Source organism: Epinephelus fuscoguttatus, linkage group LG8 (genome assembly GCF_011397635.1).
Source record: "Epinephelus fuscoguttatus linkage group LG8, E.fuscoguttatus.final_Chr_v1".
Classification (NCBI taxonomy): Eukaryota; Metazoa; Chordata; class Actinopteri; order Perciformes; family Serranidae; genus Epinephelus; species Epinephelus fuscoguttatus.
In genome coordinates, this window is record NC_064759.1 from 43,272,808 (window position 1) to 43,294,996 (window position 22,189).

The following is a 22,189-nucleotide window of genomic DNA, read 5'->3' on the forward strand; positions in this document are numbered from 1 at the left end:
GACTCTTGTTGCCTAAACTTGAGGAAGTAAACCCAAAAAACAAAGTGTTTTACCAATGTTGTAAGATTGATGAGCAGAAACTGTGAAAACAGAGTTATGTTTTGAAAAGACACAACCCATGGGACAAGTATAAATTGAAATACCATCCTTAAAAGTCTAAAACTCATGCAGGAGGGTACCTAGTGCGTCATGTTTCAATGTATAGGGCCAGTGACCAGGGGTTGGTATTTGACAAGTTGCGATAAGAACATGTTGGTTTTATATGCTTTGAGAAGACAAGGCAAGTACTTTTTTGAAATTATCACACCATGTGCTGAATTTCTTACATTAACAATTTTTTTTTTGGCTTGGTTTACAATTTAATAATTTTCTCATAATGTAACATTACATTATACATAAAACTGTTACTATGTTCTGCACCAATGGTTCTCTTACAGCTGATTATTACATGATCAACTTTTATGATGTTTAAATTACTACATTATTCACTATGAATGTGTGTGTGAATGGGTGAATGTGGCATGTAGTGCAGAAGCACTTTGAGGAACAGAAGTCTATAAATGGGGTATACAACTGCAATTCCTTTTTCCAATGTTTCAGACCTCTAGTGCTAAACTCCAGTAACACTGTAAACACACAGACAGTACAGCTTGACACGCATTTTAGTTCCTTCTTTAGAACTTTAGCCTGTAAGGTTTCAATGTTCTTTATTCTTCACAACAATTTGAATACATTAGGTCTTGTAAATACCAGAGGACTGTGTGTAAAGCATATTCAGATAGGCATTACAGTTCAAGGCACCAGGGATGGTTGACTTAAGTCATATTCATGTACACTGGAAGAAACAGACTGATATTATTACTGACTAATTACACTCCGGTCACATCACATGCTCAACATTTGTCATTAACTCTTGTCTAAAACAAACAAAACAGACACTCCTTTTTTCTTAAGTCTTGTAAGCCACTGAATACCTAATTGTGATTAATGTTAAAATCAAATACCACATTTATGGTGTTAAACATTTTATTTTGATAAACATCGTATCTGAATTTATGTGCTTTTAATTCCCAAAAGGAAATTTCAAGTTTTGCTAAGTCAAGCACTTGGCTACACAAATCCAGATAAAAAACTCAGCTGTCCAACATCTTTCTGAATTACATGATTAACAGACTGTAACCTGATAGGACAGTTTCATGCTTGATAGCATTTTCTTGGTAGCCCCAGTGTTAAAGTTTAAATTTTTAATCTTGAACTTTGATTTTAGTAATTATTTTAAAAAATGGAATGAAATGTATATACTAGAAAATGAACAACAAAGTCTTAGTGACATGAATATAGCTTTTTATTTCCATTGGATAACTGAATTTTGCACTGCTTAAATTAGCTCATGAAAATTTTGAAGAGTGGAATTCAGACACATAAATGCAGATAGTTGGCTTCAAAGTCCAATATTTCATACCACTTTTCACAATTAGGTGTTCAGTTACTTGGAGTGTAGAACTCAAAATGATTTCTAATCACAAGCAGCTTTAATAGCGAAATACAGTCAGCATCAGTCATCCATTTAGATGGAGGCTTTGGTTTACTGTGTATACACCATCACCCTGTAGACTTACAGTTACTGATTATAATTGTTGGTCGACAAACTTTAACATTTGCATAATCCCAAACCACAGTACTGATTAAACTCAATTCAAATTAACTTCAAAGGCTGGAGAACAGAACACATACAGTACATAACAGAAAAGATGTACTTTTATCAACTATTGAGGATATACACCAGTATTTGCTACAGTATAGTACGTCATAATACAGCATTCTTCTGTGATTTTAACATCTTTTTAAAACACCATTTATCTCACGTATCCACCACCCCAACATAAAACCTCATTACAGTACATCTGTAGAGACCAGCGTGATTGGCTGGTACACAGCTGTGTATCTGGAATAGCAGTAAACCACTGTTAACAGCCCATTTAGTAATGCTGAGAAGATATTGCAGGTGAGCAGCACATCCCTGTGTAAAGGTCAGCCACAAAAAGTCCCAAGTGGTTTGGTCTGAATACATACATGTGAATACGTGTTTGCATAAACAACAGTGTGAAGCAGCTGCTGGCGGTCCATCATTGCCTGTAGGTCCGTCTCTCCTCTTCACTGGGTGTTCTTAACGAGCTCCGAGGCTTCAAGCATTTTCTGAAACACAGCAACAGCGTCATGTGGATTTGTTTACATACAGAAAGGTGCTGTGTGTGTGTGCGCGTTTTGTCAAGGTGTTATCTATTTCATAGGAAGTGAGAGGAGCTGGCATCAATCCGGCTTTGCTTTGGGGGGTGGACATACACAAACACAGACACACACAGACACACACACACACACACACACACACACACACACACACACCCCTCAATATTTATAGTAGCACAAGTGCATTGCCTCCCTCCTCCACCCAATAATAACATAACAGTATTGGATTTATTTTTAAAAAAAACTACTAGTACATAACTCCTGGACATAACAATGCCTCCAGTAAATAGTATGCATCCTCAACAGCAATGGTTCCAGTCTGCCATGAAACAGAAAGAAAAAGCCGTGGTGTTGACATGTTGTTTTTGGACAGATAGAGCAAGAGAGCTGGCCGCTGTTGCAGGAGGAGTCCTGGGGGAAGGACTGGAGTAAACGCAGCAGAAGACATGACTGAGTATTAGAATATCCACTCTAACCTCGTAAATTATGTCTTGTTTTCTCATAACATGATGAATTTATTGTCAAAATGTCAGAGAACAAAGATATGTGGGATATGCTTTCAATGTGCAGAAAGTTTTGAACATGAGCAGAAATTTTGCCGAAACACATACAGTGGTGGAAGAAGTTTTCAGACACCCCATGCATTTGTGAAATATTGCATTAAGAATCACTCTTAGGTCTTCAAGTGCAATTTCTTTTAGTACAGTCACAGCCAAAATACTAAATAAATCCTAAAAAAGCCATTAAAAACTTAAAATTGATTGGTTCCATAAAAATACATAAGAAATTTTGAGTATTGAGTCATTTTGGTACCAGTGATGAAGGTCGTTCTTTTTATTAAAAGACACAATTTTTGTTGCCAAGCTTCGTGTCTACATAAAGCCAGCACATTTGAAAGTTCTTCAGACACAAAAATGGCTAAAACAAGGAACCTAACGCAGGAAACACGCCTGAAGATAAAGATTCTCAGCCAGGAAGGGTACAGCTGCCGCCAGATAGCCAGGAAGTGCAGATGCAGTCCTTCAGCAGTTGGATTCACTCTGCAGAAATACAGACGAACCAACAGCTTGGAAGACAAACCAAGATCTGGGCGTCCAAGGGTTTCTTCAGCAAGAAATGACCGCATCCTGATCTGCATGTGCAGGCAAAACTGCCGAATGACATCACAGGAGCTTCAGCAGCAGTGGTCAAACCAAACTGGTGTCCAGTGTTCCACCCGCACTGTACGTGGCCGACTTTTAGATCATGGCTTAAGGTCCTACAAGGCTATCAAGAAGCCCCTGATCAATGAGAGACAGAGGTTAGCCTGGCGTCGTTGGGCCCAGGCACACAAGAACTGGACAGCCAGGAATTGGAAGAAGATTTTGTGGTCAGATGAGTCCAGTTTCCAGCTTTATCTTCCTCCTACTAATGTGAGGGTACGCAGAAGGCCAGGCGAAGCATTATCTCCAACATGTACAGAGCCTACTGTCAAGCATGGTGGAGGCAGTATCATGGTTTGGGGATGCATGAGTGCTGCTGGTGTTGGTCATCTCACTGTCTGTGATGGCACATTGAACTCTACCAAGTATTGTACCATTCTCGAAACCCACATGCTCCCTTCTGCGCGTGCACTGTTCCATCGAGGTAAAAACTGGATGTTTCAACAAGATAATGCCCCTTGCCACACATCCAAGGCCAGTAGAACATGGCTGCAGGAGCACAGTATCCAGGTCTTAGAGTGGCCAGCTCAATCCCCGGACATGAGCCCCATTGAAAATCTGTGGTGGATTATCAAAAGGTCTGTTTCAAAGCATAAACCAAAGAATTTAGAAGAATTAAAAGCAGTAATTCAAGAAGAATGGGACAAGATTACCCCTCAACAGTGTGAAAGGCTGGTGGGGAACATGCCAGCCAGGATTAGAGCTCTACTACGTGCCAGTGGCAGGACTACTAAATATTAATTTGATGATGTGATGGTTTATTTATTTTTTGTTCAGTTTTGAACACATTCTCTGTTATTTGTTGACTTTGATACCGACAATGTTGAGAACTGACATATTGAAACTGTCAAGAAATTAGTTTTGTTAATTTTTCTTGTAAACAATAAACAAAAAAATATAATTTGTATTTGTTTGTATCTGTCTAATGCAGCCACACCTTTTGAAACACAAAAAAGATTTTTCCACAAATATTTCATGATAATATTTGAGATTGTGTAAAATTTTAAGGGTGTCTGAAAACTTTTTTCCACCACTGTATATGCTTAGGTTAATTATTAAAATAAATTATGTATCATGGACGAGAACATGTGCCACATACACATTTAAAGAGGTGACCTTCTCAAACCAAAGGCACAAAAGAGGACGGAGGATTAAATCATGCCTACGTGTGTCTGCGTAACTTGATCCAGAAAAATTCATCAAAATGCAGAAAATGAAGTGTTAATGACATTAAGTTCTGAGCAGAGTTTTGAAAATAGTATTACATCTGAGTAGAAGGATGGAGGGTCTGGACCGTTTCTGTCTGTCTGTCTGTCTGTCTGTCTGTCAGGGACTCCGCACAAGCTTTCTGGATCATACGCAGACATATAGGAATGGTGTGCGAGTATTGTCTATCGTGCTCTACTGACAGCACACAACTCAGCGAGTCTCATCAGGAGCAGGGGAGTGGAGCTGGAGTTACACTGTAAGCAAAAACCTGATCCTGAAACACAGATCTGATCTATACACAGCTGTCCAAACACCAGAAATTGGTCTGCTGGGATTTTTCCACAACGTTAAGACAGTCTGTGTGTATAACTAAGGACAGAAATGGACATGTACCAGACAAACAGTATGCACTGATGTTTCCTCTTATTTCCTGGTTGCTCCTTAGTAACTCTCAGTCCATGACTCTGAATAAGCCCCTTTCCCTTCAATGCTGATCTTGGCAGAGTTACTTTTCAATCAGTTAATTCCTTCATGCTTCTGGCAAGATGTAAGGCAGTCAATTTCTGTCCCACAAACTGGTACATGGGAGGGTCGGGGATAAGGGGTGGGGTGGGATAGAATTGTACTGAGGCAGCCGTTTCACTTCAGAGCTGCTTCAGAGGGGTTAAACACAAACTGAATCTCCAAGGAACATAAAGGGGCAAATAAATGCTTCCAGAAGCAGACAGGAAAACTGTATCCCTCCTGCAGAAGAGAATCCTGAGAATTCATGTGTTTTAATAAACAGGATGCCTTCCACCATAAATTTGTACTCTCTCTTCAGTGATTTTTGCCAGATAAATTTGCAAATAAAGGCAGGAATAGGGGTGGACTTTAACTGATCTAGCTGGATCAGTCAATCAACAGATCGATCATTCAATCAATCAATCAATCAATCAATCAATTTTAGTTGGCACATGAGGCCCGTTTCCACCGCAGGAACTTCGTCGTAATTTTACGGGGCCAGGGCCGTTGGTGTGTGTCTCCACCGCAGGAACCACCCCCTAAGGACAGAGTTCCGGAACTTTTACAGGGGCTAAACAAGTCCCTGCCTCGGAGTAGGTACTCGGAACAGCCCCAAAAAACAACTGGGTGGGGCTTGGGGTTTACTTGGTGCTGACTGGATATACTCAAGGCGGGATGTGGCGTCAACAGAAAGCGACAAAATAGCTGGCATTTTTTTTTGCCACATTGCCCCGGTCAAAATGGTCGCGCAACGATTACGTTACATCCAGAGCCCGGTAACTTTTCAGGAGCCTTCCTCCTACTCCGCCCTCTCAGAGGAGACACAGCGGTGGAGAGGGCCGAGCGAGAGGACATTCCTGTAAAGTTCCTGGCCCCCAAATAGTACCAGGAACTTCTTCAGTGGAAACGGGCCTATGTAATCATATAAGGTACAATTACAGTTTCTTCAATTTGTGCATTAAAAGCACTTTAAATGTTATAGGAATAGTAATAAACATATGATTGAAAGGAGGGCAGTATTAGACCATGTCTTAAATCAATTCAATTTTATTTATACAGCCCAATATCACAAATCACAATTTGCCTCACAGGGCTTTACAGCGTACGACATCCCTCTGTCCTTAAGACCCTCGCAGCGGATAAGGAAAAACTCCCCCAAAAAAACCCTTTAACGGGGAAAAAAAACGGTAGAAACCTCAGGAAGAGCAACTGAGGAGGGATCCCTCTTCCAGGACGGACAGACGTGCAATAGATGTCGTACAGAACAGATCAGCATAACAAATTAACAGTAATCCATATGACACAATGAGACAGAGAGAGAGAGAGAGAGAGAGAGAGAGAGAGAGATGCAGGTAATGACAGTAGCTTACAGCAACATTGTTGAAAGTAATAATATTATAGTTATAGTTCTGGCTACTGTGGTACAATATGTTGAAAGTATGTATTAATTAATTGGCCTTTTTCTTGCTTGAATATCTTGCTGGACCTGCGCCCTTTTTAGAGTTGTCCACGGTGAGAGGTGCTGGGTTTATGTGGGAGTACTCATGAGCCTTCAGCTCAGTGACACTGTGTTGGTGTTCTTCCCAAGGAACTAGGGGATCACTTAAATGCAATTGCAAGTCACTGTGAGGAGGTCTCTGACTGTTAATGCTTATACACCAAACAGTTCAGCACACCAAGCCTTCATGGAGTCTCTGGGTGGTGTCCTGGAAAGGGTACCCATCGGGGAGTCTATAGCTCTGTTGAGGGACTTCAGTGCTCATGTGAGCAATGGGTGAGAAACCTAGAGTGAGGTGACTGGGAGAAATGACCTGCCTGATCTGGACCTTTGTATTGTTTTGTTATTGGATTCTGTGCTAGTCATGGATTGGCCATAACAAAAACCATGTTTAAGCATAGGGTGATTCATATTATACAGTAACAGAACATCCAAGGCCAAAATTTGATGTCAACTGATCACCACCTGGTGGTGAGTTGGATCAGTTGGTGGGGGAGGTTGTGTGACTGACCTGGTAAACCCAAATGTGTAGTGAGGGTGAACTGGGAACATTTGGCTAGGGCCCCTGTAAGTGAGGTCTTCAACTCCCAACTCCAGAAGAATTTTTCATGTATCCCAGGGGAGGCCGGGGACACGCAATCTGAATAGGCCATGTTCAAATGGAGGCAGATCCTAAAGATTGTGGTGCGAAGGTCATTAGTGCCTGTCATGGTGGCAACCTAAGAACCTGCTGGTAGACACCAGTAATGAAAGAGGCCATCAGGCTACAAAAGGAGGCCTTTCGGGCTTTGTTGGCCCAGGAGTTTGCTGAAGCACCAGACGGGTACCAGTTGGCCAGAGGAGCTGTGCAGGACTCTAGTGCACACATGTGTGAAATGTACGTGTAATTACCCGTCACAATCTGTGCTGTAGTCCTGGAGCTGTATGGGTATTGAGGGACAGTGTTCTTCTGTGTGTGTATCTGCAAGTAAGTAAATAAGTATCCAAGTGTGCTATGTAGGTATGAAGTGTGCAGAGAGAATGGTGTGAATGTGCTGCTTGACAGAGGCTTCTGAGCTTTGGATGGATTGTTCCTTAAACACTTAAACACAAATTCTCACATTATCTGTAACAGTAAACAGTTCATCCATTCTGTTAATAGTTGCCACTTATTTTTCTGTCCATCAGCTAATCAGTAAGTCCACCAGTTGTTTCAGCTCTACATACTTGCCCTCACCACACTGGCTAAAGTTAACTTTATTTGTCCTGCCCAATATTAAGTACAGTTCCCACAACACCAATCCAGACCCAGCCCAGGCACACTTACAGGCCATTTCCACTGTGGGAATGTAATGAAGGGGAAAAGTTTCTGATTTTGTTCCCCCTCTGCTGCTTTGAGAATGAGGTCCTGCTCAGTATGACTTAGGAAATTCAATTTCCATGTTTCTTTTAGAGGTTACCAGTAGTATTGTTGATTGTAATTGGTCAAGCAGATGTGACATCACATCACAACAAGGATGACTACAGTAAGCAAAACACCCATCACCATTTTACCACAGAATCTGGATCAAACAGGACAACCCACACTTTAAAAAAATGTCAAAAGAAGTCAAGGTCCTCATTAATATGTGGTAAGGTGAGGCTCTGGGAAAGGGAACTGGTCTGGTCTGGTTAGACATTAAAAAGTGCAGCAAATCAGAGATGGGGATACAACACACAGCCAAACGGTGCATGGCCCTTGATTCCCCATCACCATTTTATTTTGTGCATTAGGTTTATGTAAATCTGAAATGAAATCAATGTTACTTCTCACACTGTCTGTCCCATACCCACTTACTTCACTCTCCTAACAACCCACACAAAAAACTGACATGGACTGTTCCACTTTTGTCTTTTAAATAAGGCATATACAAAATGTCCCAGTTTTTTAAATACAGCAGAAGGGCTTTACAGAGCTTAGCGTCCAGGTTTTAGGAAGACAATCCAATATATCTTAGAAAAATAAGCTCTGGAGAAACAATGACCCCTCCCCTCAGGTAGCTCAATAGGCCCGTTTCCACCGCAGGAACTTCGGGGTAATTTTGCGGGGCCGGGGCCGTTGGTGCATGTCTCCACCGCAGGAACCACCGCTGTCGGCAAACGGCGCCCCTACGTCTCCCTGGTCAAAATGGTCGTGCAACGATTACGTAACATCCAGAGCCCGTAACTTTACAGGAACCTTCCTGGTACTCTGCTCTCTCAGTGGAGACACGGCGGTTGAGAGGGCCGAGTGAGAGGACGTTCCTGTAGTAGTTCTTGCCCCCCAAATAGTACCAGGAACTTCTTCAGTGGAAACGGGCCTAATAACTTCCTCCAGATCAACGTTTCAAAAACCAAACAGCTATTCATCAGCATCTGACCAGAAACCCAGGCCAATCACCACCATGGAGAGAGTGTAGGTGTGACTAATGATATCAGATATTTAGACATTACTTGGGACAGTATCCTCTGCTTCACCCACCACTTGCAAACACAACTCACTGTAATCTTTCATCACGATCACTGCTTGGCTATGCACTGCATCTCAGTGTACTCTGTGTGCACTCTGTCTTGTTTCAAATGTTTAAATGTCTAACTTGTTGCATCTGTATGAAACATCCTTCTGTAGATGCGTTTTTTTAATCCTTCATCTGAAAAAAATTGTTACGCACAGAAGGGTTGCAAACTGATTCAGATGTGTTTTATTGTTCTATTCGTTAAAATTTGCAAAAGACAAAATGAAAAGACGCATTTCCTCCTTTGCCTTTCTCCACTGGAGTTACCTATCTGGCTGTCACCACACCCTCCCTGTCTTGCATTTGGCACCACAGCTGCATGAAGGAACAGAGCTGTCCTCCCTCTATGGCTTCACATTCTGTGTGCCCTCCTCCTCTTCATCATCATAATCCACCTCAATATTACTATCTGACCTGCTGAAATCAAGGTATCTGAGTTATGAAATGATTCTGTGCCACCTGGTTCTCTGTCCTGTTGCAGCTGTGTCTCACCGTCACAATTTCTTCACTGATTCTTGGTCAGACAGCTCTCTGTAGGATTCTGACAGATGCAAAAAACAAAGAAAATCAAACGTGTTCTGAAAATTTTAATTACGGATTAACCTGTTAAAACCTTATAAACCCTAAGCCTATTTTATAGGCCTCTGCTTGAAAATTGCATACCCATAATGAAATGAATATATCTCTGCAACCACAAGGTCTATTTGAATACTTTTGGTGTCATAGTAAAGGGAACACTTGTGAGATTTGTTAAGATGTGTAAATATCAGTATATGTGTTACATGTGAAGAGTAAATGAAGATGGCACACAGCACAAATGAAACATTTTGAGGTTCGTTACATGTGATTTTTGTCATGTACATAACTACATCTTTCATTTTTTTTTGCTGTAAATCCCTAATGATGTTTAGGATATACAGATGCAACTGTCCATTTTGTTTTTTTTTCATCTATTTCCCATCCAAACTGACCAATACACACCTCTTACATTTGAAACTGAGTTTCTATTCTGTGCTTTGGAGGCTCATATCTCTGTGACGGCTTGGACGATTTGAGTGATTGACACCTCATTTGATTCGTTAGAGCCAATAGAATGATGCTATACCCACCAAAACGAGATTGACAGCACTGTAAGCCAATCAGAATCAGCAGAACACGTTGTGGGGGAGATGTCGGCTGCTGTGAGTGGTCATTGTTATGTTTATCCCCAGAACCTGAAGGCCGTCATTTTTCGCCCGGATTCATTTAAATGACGGACAACATGTCGGTCAACGGGAATGTAGCGTAATTTAACGGCAGAATGAGCTTTTCTCGGCAAAAACAACAAGGTAAGAGAAATATTACAACTATAGCCCGGTGAAACGATTTCTGTTGTTGTTGTTCTTTGGCCTCTATCTCTCTGAAGCTTTGGTGTAGAGTGCTTTGGATCATATGTGTGGAAACAGCGGAGTCTCAGCTTTCATTTGAGATGAACGGCGTGTGTTTTGATAACATGTGGTCAAGTTAGAGCCCGAAATATACCGAGTGGGTCGGGATATGATGATGGAGTTGGATTTGTTGTTGTTTATTTAGTTGTTGTTTGAGCTGTGTTTGGGGCATGTAAAAAGGGTTTTTACAGCCTTGTAGCCCAGGTTCTGCTGTTTCATTTGATGTGCAACATCACTATATTCTTCGTGGTCAGTGCATTGTTTCACACTGTGTTTGCAAAGTTGCAAAATTGGGGGACTTTCGGTTTTAAAGTTTCAGAAACATGATTGACAAAATGTGAGGTTGTATTTATTTTTAGTTGTGCAACAATTTTGGATCAAAAAAACAAACTAAACAATATTTACTATGAAGCTGAGCCCAGATTGGTCTGAGGGGTCTTGAATGTTGTTAAATGTATGTCTCTTTTTTCTGTCTTAAATGTTTTTCCTTTTGATGTTGGAAATGCAGCTGCTGTGAGGCAAGAAACATTTCAGACTCAGTCTGGGAATTAAAAGTATCATCATCGTCATCGTCGACAGAAAATAACTTTAGACATACCCTCCTTCTCTGAGGAGTCCTGCTATAAGGAAACATTTGGTTCTTTACTATCTTAAGCTGCTACAACATTTTTCACATGACGTTTAGCCTTATATCTTGTGTATCCTCCTCCATGACACAGAGGACCAACCTCACTGTCATTCTACACTCCTTTCCCTGCTTGTGAAGATCACTAGAGATCACCTGATCAATAGCTTTTCCCTCTGCCATAAAATAAACTCTCTCTCCTAGTACCACTGTCTGTGTCTGTATAATTTATGTTTGGACATGTTGGTATGTGTACAATGTGTTATGTTTTCAGGAAGAACTATGGGCATCTTTTCATATGTATTCAATGGAATGACATCAAATGGAAAGCTCTCAGTCAGGGTTTAGGTGTGATGGAATCATTCTGTTGTGATTGACCTGCTCAGATGGTGGCGCAGAGGAAGGTAGAGAAGTGCAGCCAAGAAAGTCACTTGTCTGTCTGATCAAGTGTCTCCTGTGGGAATGGGAGATCTCCCTCACCACTTTGTCCTGCATACCCTCCTGTGACTGTCTGTGTGCGTTTTGGTGCACAGAGCCAATGAACACTTGACATTGTAGAGACCTACATGGGGGCTAAGGGCAGCTTGTTGCCTTTTAATCACATCAAATACTCCCATGTGATTAAGAAATAATGATAACTCACAGCATCATTAAATCCAATTCTATTCCATTTTAAAGCAAAGCGACTAATGACTGCATTACGTGAGAGCTGGTCAACAGAATGGGAAAGTCAGGAAAATAAAGTCAAAGTGAAGGAACTTAGTCATAAATCCACATGAACTAGGAATGATCGTAGTTCTTAGAATGCTGTTCTGATGGACGCTGAACAAAAATTAAAAAACAACACTTTTGCTGTTGCTCTCATTTTGCAGGTTTCACAAATTAAATATCTAGGACTTTTTTATTCTGGTCAGAAATTTGTTTAAATCTGTTAGTGAGCACCTCTTCTTTTCCAAGATAATTTTTCGATCTGACAGGTGTGGTATATCATGATGCTCATTAAACAGCATGATCTGTTCGTCAGTATCTGGTGTGACCACCATTTGCCTTTATGCAGTGCAACATATCTCCCTTTGAAAAGGTTTATCAGGTTGTTGTGTATGGATCAAAGTGGTTAGATACCCCAGTCTCTGCTGTGGAATTTTCCAGCTCCAGAGTTATCTTTGTCTCTTTGTTGTCTCTCTGATTACTGTCCTCCTTGCCTGGTCCTTCAGTTTTGGTGGGCGGCCTCTCTTGGCAGGTTTGCTGTGGTACCATAGTTTTTGCCATATTTTGTAGGGATTTTGTGGGATGTTCAAAGTTTCAGATATTTTTTAGAACCCTTCTCTGATCTGTACTTCTCCCGAACTTTGTCACTGACCTTTCCAAACAGGTTATATATACTGAGATTAAACACAGGTGGACTTTATGTGACTATTTAAATGAGCTATATGGAAGAAATCTAAAGCAAATAGTCGTAAAATCCTCCTAATATGTCACAGAGACTAAGGAATAATGTTGATATAACATACTGATCTCATAGACAACAATAGTACAGCTAGAATATTCGCATTTATAAAACATTTTTACGGTCTGCAAATCATGTTTATGTTTTGAATTTGTGTTTTGGCCTGTTGCGCCACCCACCGCCGTCTACCAGTCACGCAGTCAGTAGAGTCTCAGCATCAGTTACAGTTACGACTGAGCTACAGCAGCACGGCAAGCAGCATTAGCAGTGTCCCAGTACATAGCATTAGCAGCTGGCTCCTCCTCAGCTGTATCCCGACAGCAGCGTTAGCAGTGTCCCAGTACATAGCATTAGCAGCCGGCTCCTCCTCAGCTGTATCCCGACAGCAGCGTTAGCAGTGTCCCAGCACATAGCATTAGCAGCCGGCTTCTCCTCAGCTGTATCCCGACAGCAGCGTTAGCAGTGTCCCAGCACATAGCATTAGCAGCTGGCTTCTCCTCAGCTGTATCCCAGCAGCAGTGTTAGCAGCAGAGAAGCCGGACTTGCTTGAACGGTCTGCTGGCAGTGACGCGGCCATGCCACGGCAGCTGTCCATGGGCAAACAAATCAGTCTCCAGCGTGCCGCTGTCCAGCAACCTCGAATCTGTAAGGGAGGGGGGGCGGACATGACTCGCGGCAGTATTTTGAATTTGAGTGCAGTAACCGTTTTGGCCACATTCTTACATACAGCGCCTTTAAAGTAATCTGTGGCAACAGGTCTTATTTAGGGGCTTCTTAGCAAAGGGGATGAATACATATGCACGCACCACATTATAGTTTCATTTTTTGTTTTTCAGTTTTTGAATTAATTTCCCTTCACTAAATTTAACTATTTTGTGTAGGCCCATTACAAAAAAACAAAACAAAAACAAACAAACAAAAAAAAAAATCAACAAATATAAATTCTAAACTTCAGGGACGTATTCCTTCAATGTAGCTAAGAATATCCAGACTAAGGTGTAATCTTAAAGTTTGACTAAACGCCAACTCCCAATCTAGCTCCAACCCATTCCATCAAGTGAAATCAGCTGGCTCCAACTGACGCTAATTCAAGCCTCACCTGTTAAGCCTCAATTCATGCACGCGCCCAGGGAAAATAAAAAGCCCAAACTAGTCGAGTGACGAAAATGTTGCAAAATGTCAAAAAGCAAAGGAAAGGAGCGAGCGGAGGCTTTTTCTACGGCGGAACAAACGCTCCTTATGGAAGTGTATGAGGACTATAAGGACATAATTAAGAAAAAGGCAATACTGCAGCAATTAATAAAGCAAGGGAGGTGGCGTGGCGGAATATTGCCGACAGGCTTAATGCGCAAGTGTCAAAGAAAATTCAGCATTTCAGCATAATGTCATGTTATATAAATCCCTCATCAAAGGGACAAAATATATGTAGATAAGAACACCTATTAAATCTAACAATTCAAGTATGCCTAATGAAATTCACCACATGTGTAAATTAATATTAGTGATAGACTATTTATCACATTTATCTACTGATTCCTATGTACATTTCAGATGATGCATTTAATCAAACTATTTTATGTCAATCATCACATTTATCACATAATTGATTGTAGATTATGACATTTCCGAAATGATCAGTTTATACAGTAGGAAATAATCACATGACATTTATCTTTTGATTGTAGAAAATGACATTTAGCAAATCCATCAATTCAGTGGAGATGAGGAAACCTATGAAGTGAATGCAGGTGATAGCGAATCAATTATCTATTTCTCATCATTTGGGAGTCAGTTGTAAGCTCTATCCCTGATTATATCAAAATAAGGAAAATCCCCTTAAACGTATGGGATGTGCTATAGGATGAGGAACAGACAGACCACAGTGGTGTGTGTCCCATTTTAATGTGGTTGCTTTGTGTCATGGTTAATTCATAAATAGAAAAGATAACCATATGTTAATGTGAACAAATCAAGCCCTATGCATGATGTATGGTGATGCTAGAAATAATCAAAATGAATAAAAATACACCCTTTTTACCACTCTGCAAACAGTTGCCTTACTTAGCCTCTCAGCATCACCAACACTATACAGGAACGTACCGCTAGCAAAGAACCTCAGTGCAATACAGACTGACTGCACAGTGGTCAGAGACTGGCTGCAGCGTGTGACCTTTACAATGTGTGGTTCCAGCAAACTGCATAGATACACTATGCTTTGCCTGCTGAACCGGTACCTCTCCCACAGACAAGAGTCCGTCTGTATCAATGGGTTGGTCCTGTCCTGGAAGACCCTTGGGGCTGGTGGTGGTTGGAAGGCCCACTGAACAATGTGGGCCTCCTCATCAACAGGATCCTCAATGAAGGGGCATGCCATTATTTCCTAATTTACTCTCTCTTGCTCTGTCTCTGTGTCTCTCTGGGTGTGTCCCTCTCCTTCTCTGGCTGTTGTCAGTTGACCTTAATTGGCTGTGAATTTGCTAGCCAATTGGAAACAGAGTGGGGTGGGGATGGCAGGGCAATCACATATTCATGTACAATCTTTTTTTAATGCCTCAGTTTCATTTTATTATAGTTTTGTTTTTATTAAATTGATTTTGGCTTTACTGTTGTGTTTTTTTTAATTATCTTATTTTCATTACATTTTAATAGTTATTTTTTTTTATTAATTGTGTTATATATTCTATGATCTACATATTATTTTATCATTACATGACAGTTGTGAGTGTGTAAAAGCACTGGCAGAAGTGTCTTTTAGGTGTCTGTTCTTGTCTATTGAACATTTTTTGATCATAGATGGAGCTAATCCTCACCTTAATCCTGCTACAGACCAGGATTGCCCGCCAGCATAAGTTACCATGGTTACTAGGCTGGGATTCAGGTTAACCACCTTGGTGGAACGGAGTTGTGGCTCATTTTGATGGAACGGAAACCGGAGTTTAGCTCGATGTATCAGGCTTAGCCAGAACCACGGTTTCCATGGTTACCGATGTGAGGCTAATCTCAGCCACTTTGATGGAACAGAACTCTGGCTCACATTAGCCAGACTTGGCCATTTAAGCCTGGATTTGCCTTTAGCTTGCTTGATGGAATACCCCCCTGGTTGTAACGCAACAAAATAGAAGAATGCCAAGGGGGATGAATACTTTTGCAAGGCACTGTAGTTATGTAGCGGTTTAATTTTGAAAGTCAGTCTCCTCGTGTCATGTCTTTGTGTTTTTATCGCCTGTTTTCCACCTCACTTGTGTTCCATTAGTTAATTATCTCATTGTGTATTTAGTCTTTGTGCTTTCCTTCTTTCAGTGTCAGTTCATCTGTGTTCGTGACTAATTCTTTGGTTCGTGCCATCCTGGTTTGTTCTCAGTTTAGTTTTAGTGCTTGTAATTGTTTGTTCTTGGTTTCAGCTACTTTAAAGCTTGTTTTTTTTAATCCACCTGCCTGCGGTCCTGCATTTGGGTCATCCCTTTCTGAACTGTAAGGCTCAACTTGTTTTCCTTTACATAATAAAAACATTACCACCATAAATCATTGCATAAAAAAAAAATCACAAGTATTCAGGAAATGAAACATTTCAACATTTCCCAGAAATGACAGAAAACAGAACCAAAATTGTGTGAATAAGTCACAAAATTTGTTGCAGGTCTCTTTTTTAGAAAAAAGACACTAAATCTAGCAACAAAGTTGGCACCACTATTTAGAAATAAATAAAGTCTTATTTTATCTTCTTTCGTTTATCTATTCCATACTCCTGACTTGTGAGAGGCAGCAATGTGCCTCAAGGCATCCTGTCCACCAGAATTCAAACAGAAAAAGAAGCACTTATGTTTATCCTAGACTGACAGTGACACTGAAATGTTGTAGTGTTTTGGTAAACATCATAGTATTTTGTGAAATGTTTTGTCTTATGAAATGTATTATATGCGAAATATTTTGTTTTCTGAAATATTGTAGTGTTTTCTGAAATTTTGTTTTGTTTTTTGAATTTTGTTCGCATTTTGTGAAATGTTTTGTTTTCTGAAATGTTGTAGTGTTTTGACCCTCAGGGCCAACGCATGAAACCCCCCTCTTAATATGGTTCCCACCAATGCTAACATGTAACCTATGCCCTTGCTATTGGTGTGTCAATGTAAACAGAAAAAAAGAAAAACAAAAAGTGTGCTGGCTAAACAAGTTGGAATGCCACAAAACAGATTCTAACCACACAAACTGTCAGATTGTTCTCCAACAAACTTAACTGAATGTTTGTCTGCTTTAGTTAATATTATGGAGCTTTTTTCCTATCTTTATTCAAGAGAGTGTTATATCAGTTTGAGAGTATTATTTATTAATTTCACATTCAGATTTTATAATATTGTCCCTCAAAACCCTGCCCTTGTACTCAAATAGCCTCTGCTTGCGCTTAGATCTACTCTGTTTCTCCTTAAACTGTGTGCCGTCCGATTTCTGCCCTGCTCTTGGATTTTTTTGTCTGACAACCCTGTCGAAATCCCCCAAACAATAGAAAGCCAGGTTTATTGTTGACCAATGAAATGATCCCTGCCTCCTTGCGGGTGTGGGCGCTGTAGTGTTTAGAACGTCCCGTCCGGGCGGATACCCTTTAACTGGGTTCATCCACTCCCTCCCTCCAGGGCTTTATTAAATGTTCTTCCCTTGCTTTCTTTACGACTTTTGGAATAAAGGGACTGTTAATTTACACACGTGTGCCAGTATTTTTTTTTACTATAATAGTAGTATAATACAGTATAGTATAGTACTCTGTGTGCTGGAGGAGAAAACGACATCACCTTCATCATGACTCAGGAGCGGGAGTCTAGTGGATTGCTGGCCAACATGGACCATCAAAGTCAAGGACCTCAAACACCGTGTTGGGAAGGAGGCAGGGATCATTTCATTGATCAACAACAAATCTGCCGTTCTATTGGTTAGGTTTTGGGTTTTGACAGAGCAGGGCAGAAATCTGAGAGCAGAAATTCCACGAGTGCACAGAAGCAGCTTGAGTGTGAGGGCAGGGTTTTGAGGGACAATATTACAAAATCTGAACGTGAAATCAATAAATAATGCTCTCAAACTGATATACCACTCTGTTGAATAAAGATAGGAAAAAAGCTCCATATAATATAGTGTAACAGTTTTCCTCAAGTAACAGTCTGTCTGCCTGTGATTCTGAAGCTGAAATTAGACTGTCATCAGGGTTCATCAACAAGGTAGGAAAAAAAGGGAACCATTTAAGCACTGAGACTTTCATATAATCTTGAGTAAGTTATAAAGTTCTTGTGATGAGGTTAAGTTTTATGCCATGCTGATTGTTAAATCAACTGCGTTTAATCTTATGACCATGGACACCACCTGGCCTGAACATTTGGAGCTTTAGCCCTGAGAGATTCTTTCTTTACCCCGGTGGTTTTAAGTCTGTATCTGCAATGAATGGAGATGAAATGAGAGCAGTGCAGTGGCTGTGAAGATGTTACATGACAGAGCCCACTGGAAAGTGGTAACACATGCTCACTCCAGGGGCTGTGGCGGAAGCTGAGAAAGTACTGTTTATGACAGTAGAAAAAGTCAGCAATTAGTCAGCAATGGTCTTCACATGACAATATTCACAACCTGGATTAAAAGTTGTATTGATTCTTTTGATGGTACTTAAGGGATATAAATAATTGAGAAATGGACACACATTCTGACTTAATAACAGGTTCAATGGTAAGGAGAGATGCCAGTAAATATGAATGAATTATAATTTGGTGCTCATGGGTTCTGTAAAATGACCATAATTGAATTATGGAGAATCTAACCAAACTAATGATGTGCAGCATGTCCATTTTGATAAAAGTTTAATGTTAAACATTTATATTTTGATGTGCTAATCAATTTAGAACTAACATTAGCTCAAGCTAACCGACTGGGTTTAAAGAGGTTTTAATATTCTAAAAGCCAGATGAAAAAGCGATCATGTCATAATCTATCAGTTGATTTATATTTTGTATTAATAATCAAAATCTGCATAGTAACTAGAGCTGTCACTAAAATGCAGTTGAGTAATAAGTACAAAATTTCCCTTCCCTGTAGTGAAGCTTAAGTATAAAGTAGCGGAAAATGGAAATACTCAGTGAAGTACAAGTACCTTAAAATTATATATATGTACAGTACTTTAGTAAATGTTCTGGTGAAATGACATTCTACCACAATTAACATCAATACATTTTACTGTTTTTCTAGTCAATAAATGTTTAATGATGGGAGTTCTGAAGTATTCTGTTATTTAGGCTACTAATTACTAAAAACTACTTTATATTTTTAACGTCACAATTCACAACTAATCTAAATTTAGCAATAGCTAAGGTTTTGAGGTAAACATTTCATTTTTTTCATCAGTAATATGCGTACTATGAATGTAAATAAGATGCCAGGATGCATTAAAAAAAACCCCATCTAAATAGTTTGTTTATCAAAAAATGTTTCCAGGGGAGAATCCCCCCTGAACCCGCCTACTGAGGTCCGAGCAAAGCCCCCAATGTCCTCAAACTCAGGTAACACCTCTGATTATGACAGTGGAAAAGTGATGCTGCTTATTATGAGAACCCAGCATGTTACATCAAAGATTCACAAACAAACCATTCAAGTTAGAATATTAGATGAGTAGTCAACAATATGAATATCAATTATATTTCTAATATCATCTAAGTACTCAAAATCATTTGATAATGTCACTTCAGCCTACAATCCAATATCATCCAAACTCACACAGCCAGAGCTACTCACCCTCCATGGAACTTTCTCTGCAGAACCAAGAGACCACAAAACAGTCATCAAGCCAAACCTCATTTCTCCAGGCCATGATAAGCATGTCATCATGAATACAGCCCATGCAGGACTGGAAATGAACCGTCATTGTATGAAAGCTGCAGTTTTGTCCTACAGAATAACACATTACCTGTAACAATGGTAAAAGAAAAGAGTAACCTTTGAGTGGTAAAGAATGCAGAAATCATCTATTTCTGTGTGTTGTCTGTATTAGAAGGACTGGGCTGTGTAAACCGTCCTTCTTGGGAATAGGGAAAATTTATATAGAGAGTCATACCTGTAAAATGGCTACATACTAATCAGAAGCAGCAGCGTAAGTCTAACAAAAAAAAAAAAAAAAAAACACGTGAGAAATGATGAACCAAAAGCCAAATAGCTGATCAGAGAAGCACTCAGCCCCATCAGTCCACATCTAGGTGGTACTAGGTGATGGAGGACCTAAGGCTGGATTGCACTGAGTATGTGATATAGTCTTCATTAACCCTCTGCAGTCCACAGCCGCGCCGGTGCGCCAAAATCATGCAACCAATTTAAGACGATGTAGCAGCAGGACACAGCCTCGCTGAGTCTCCATTTCATTTTGTGTGCAAACTTCAAACTTTGTACCACTTTTTAAATTGTGTTGATAGGCCATATAAAACCAGACTTATGGTTTTGGAAAAATGCGCCACATCAACCAATCAAAAAATCGTACGGCAACATCAGCATTTGTTGCTACGAAAGAGGGGAGGGTTTGTGGGAGTGACAGCGGCAAGAGAGAAACAGCAATAAGGATAGTGAGCAGAGAAACAGTTAGAGATTTGTGATATTTAGCGTGTTTGGAGCGTTTATAGTTAGTGTGTAGTGTAGTGTGTTTGGTGTATAGTGCAGTGTGTTTAGTGTGTCGTGCAGTCGTTTTTTGTTTTGCGTGTCAAAACAATGAGGCGACTCCTGAATGTGGAGCAGGCACTGCATCTCCTCTTTGAGTGGGATGGAGTGGAGGGAAACGCGGAGCCGGAGTCGGAACCAGAGAGTGAGGGATGGCGTAGCGCGCCCACCCGGTCCCAGTCTCCGCTGACACAGGCGGCAGAGCCAGAGCCACGTCTCAACTCTGAGCCCTGGAAGACGGAGGAGGATGCTGACACTGCCCCAGCAGTATGCAGGTTCCAGCCACGGAGAACACCGGGAGTCCAGGTAGAGACACTTTCTCCACACAGTCCAAAAGACCTTTTTCTATTGTTTTTTGCCACTGACAGGAGGAGGATGTACATAATGACAGACAGAAGGGAACACCAGGCCATGACAAACTGTTTAGAGTCAGGCCTCTTTGTGATGATATCCTCAGTGCCTGCCAGGCTTATTACCACCCGAAGAGGGAGCTGGCAGTGGATGAAAGGATGGTGGCGACTAGGGCTGTCAAACCTGCTCAAAAATGACGTTCTAATATTCCTTCTAAAAATAACTCATAGGTTCGAACCATTTGAATATTTTTTTTTCCGCATTATGTCCACAAGAGGGCAAACTAATACAAGGAAATATACTTGTATATGTATTAATACAAGGAAACATAACTACTTGTAGGTATTTTTATTTCAACATAAACATCTTTGAAAACATTTACATACCTACACATTAAAACACATAAAACAATTATCTATAACATTACGTTATAAACGACCGCGGACCTCTCGCTCGCCCCCCCTCTCTGACCCATGGCCACACCGCCAGCGGAAGTACTGCAAATAGCCTCAAAGCACCGGACCATGACCGGCTTGCGCCCTGCAGCGATCGTTTCGGCGTCTGGTCTATTTTCTGCGCGAGCCGCGAGCGAATGTGTCAATCCGGGTGACGGAGACAACAGCTGGGAGCAGAACCGCTTGTCGATCAGGCTGGAGAAATGCGCATCTGATGGCAACGCCCACTCGCAAAGAGGACAGCTGCGGTGGTGTTTTTTTTTTTTCTCCACAATCGAATATCAATTTTCACATTCGAAGGTCCATTTTGTTTTTCAAATTCGAATTTAAATTTGAATTTAGAATATTCGTTGACAGTCCTAGTGGCGACTAAGGCAAAAACTGGCATGACACAATACATGAAGGACAAGCCAACTAAATGGGGGATTAAACTTTTTGTATTGGCCGAGTCAAGCAGTGGCTACAACATGAATTTCAGCATATACACTGGCAAGATGGTAACTGTAATTGAACATGGGCTGTCTTATGATGCGGTCATGAAACTTATTCAGCCATCCTGTCTTGGCACTGGATATCACGTCTACATGGACAATTTTTACACCAGTCCCAAACTGTTCATGGACCTGGCCAGCATGAAATTTGGACCATGTGGCACCTACAGGGAGAGCAGAAAAGGATGCCCCAGAGGGAGGGAAAATGCTCTCACCAAAAGATGTGAAAGAGGATCAGTGAGATGGATCAGAGAGGGCCCACTTGTTTTTGTGAAGTGGATCGACACACGGGAGGTGTCTGTGTGCTCCAACATCCATCCTGCATTTTCAGGTGACACAGTGCGGAGAAAGGTGAAGGATAGAGATGGATGCTGGGCTGCCAAGTGCTGACGTATTGCGGTAAGCGAGTTGTGTCATTTCCGGTGTTTCTGTGACAGCGTCTCTGTACTGCTCTGCTGAATTCTAGTAGCCTGTTTTCTCACTTCAGTTGCTTTAACGTTGCTTTAACGTCTACTTCAAGTCTTAACCCACACTAGTTCTGTTTAAGCACTTATA

At 40.8% G+C, this 22,189-nt stretch overlaps 1 protein-coding gene across 1 annotated transcript in view; it reads right to left on the reverse strand.

Annotated features, from left to right (window-relative positions):
* Positions 1 to 656: 656 nt before the first annotated feature.
* ano10a (anoctamin 10a) overlaps positions 657 to 22,189 on the reverse strand; it is a 100,561-nt gene continuing 79,028 nt past the window's right edge. Inside the window, exon 14 of the mRNA XM_049583152.1 lies at positions 657 to 2,196. Coding sequence (XP_049439109.1) covers positions 2,155 to 2,196 — 42 coding nt within the window. The 3' untranslated portion in view covers positions 657 to 2,154. The remainder of the gene's footprint in view (positions 2,197 to 22,189) is intronic.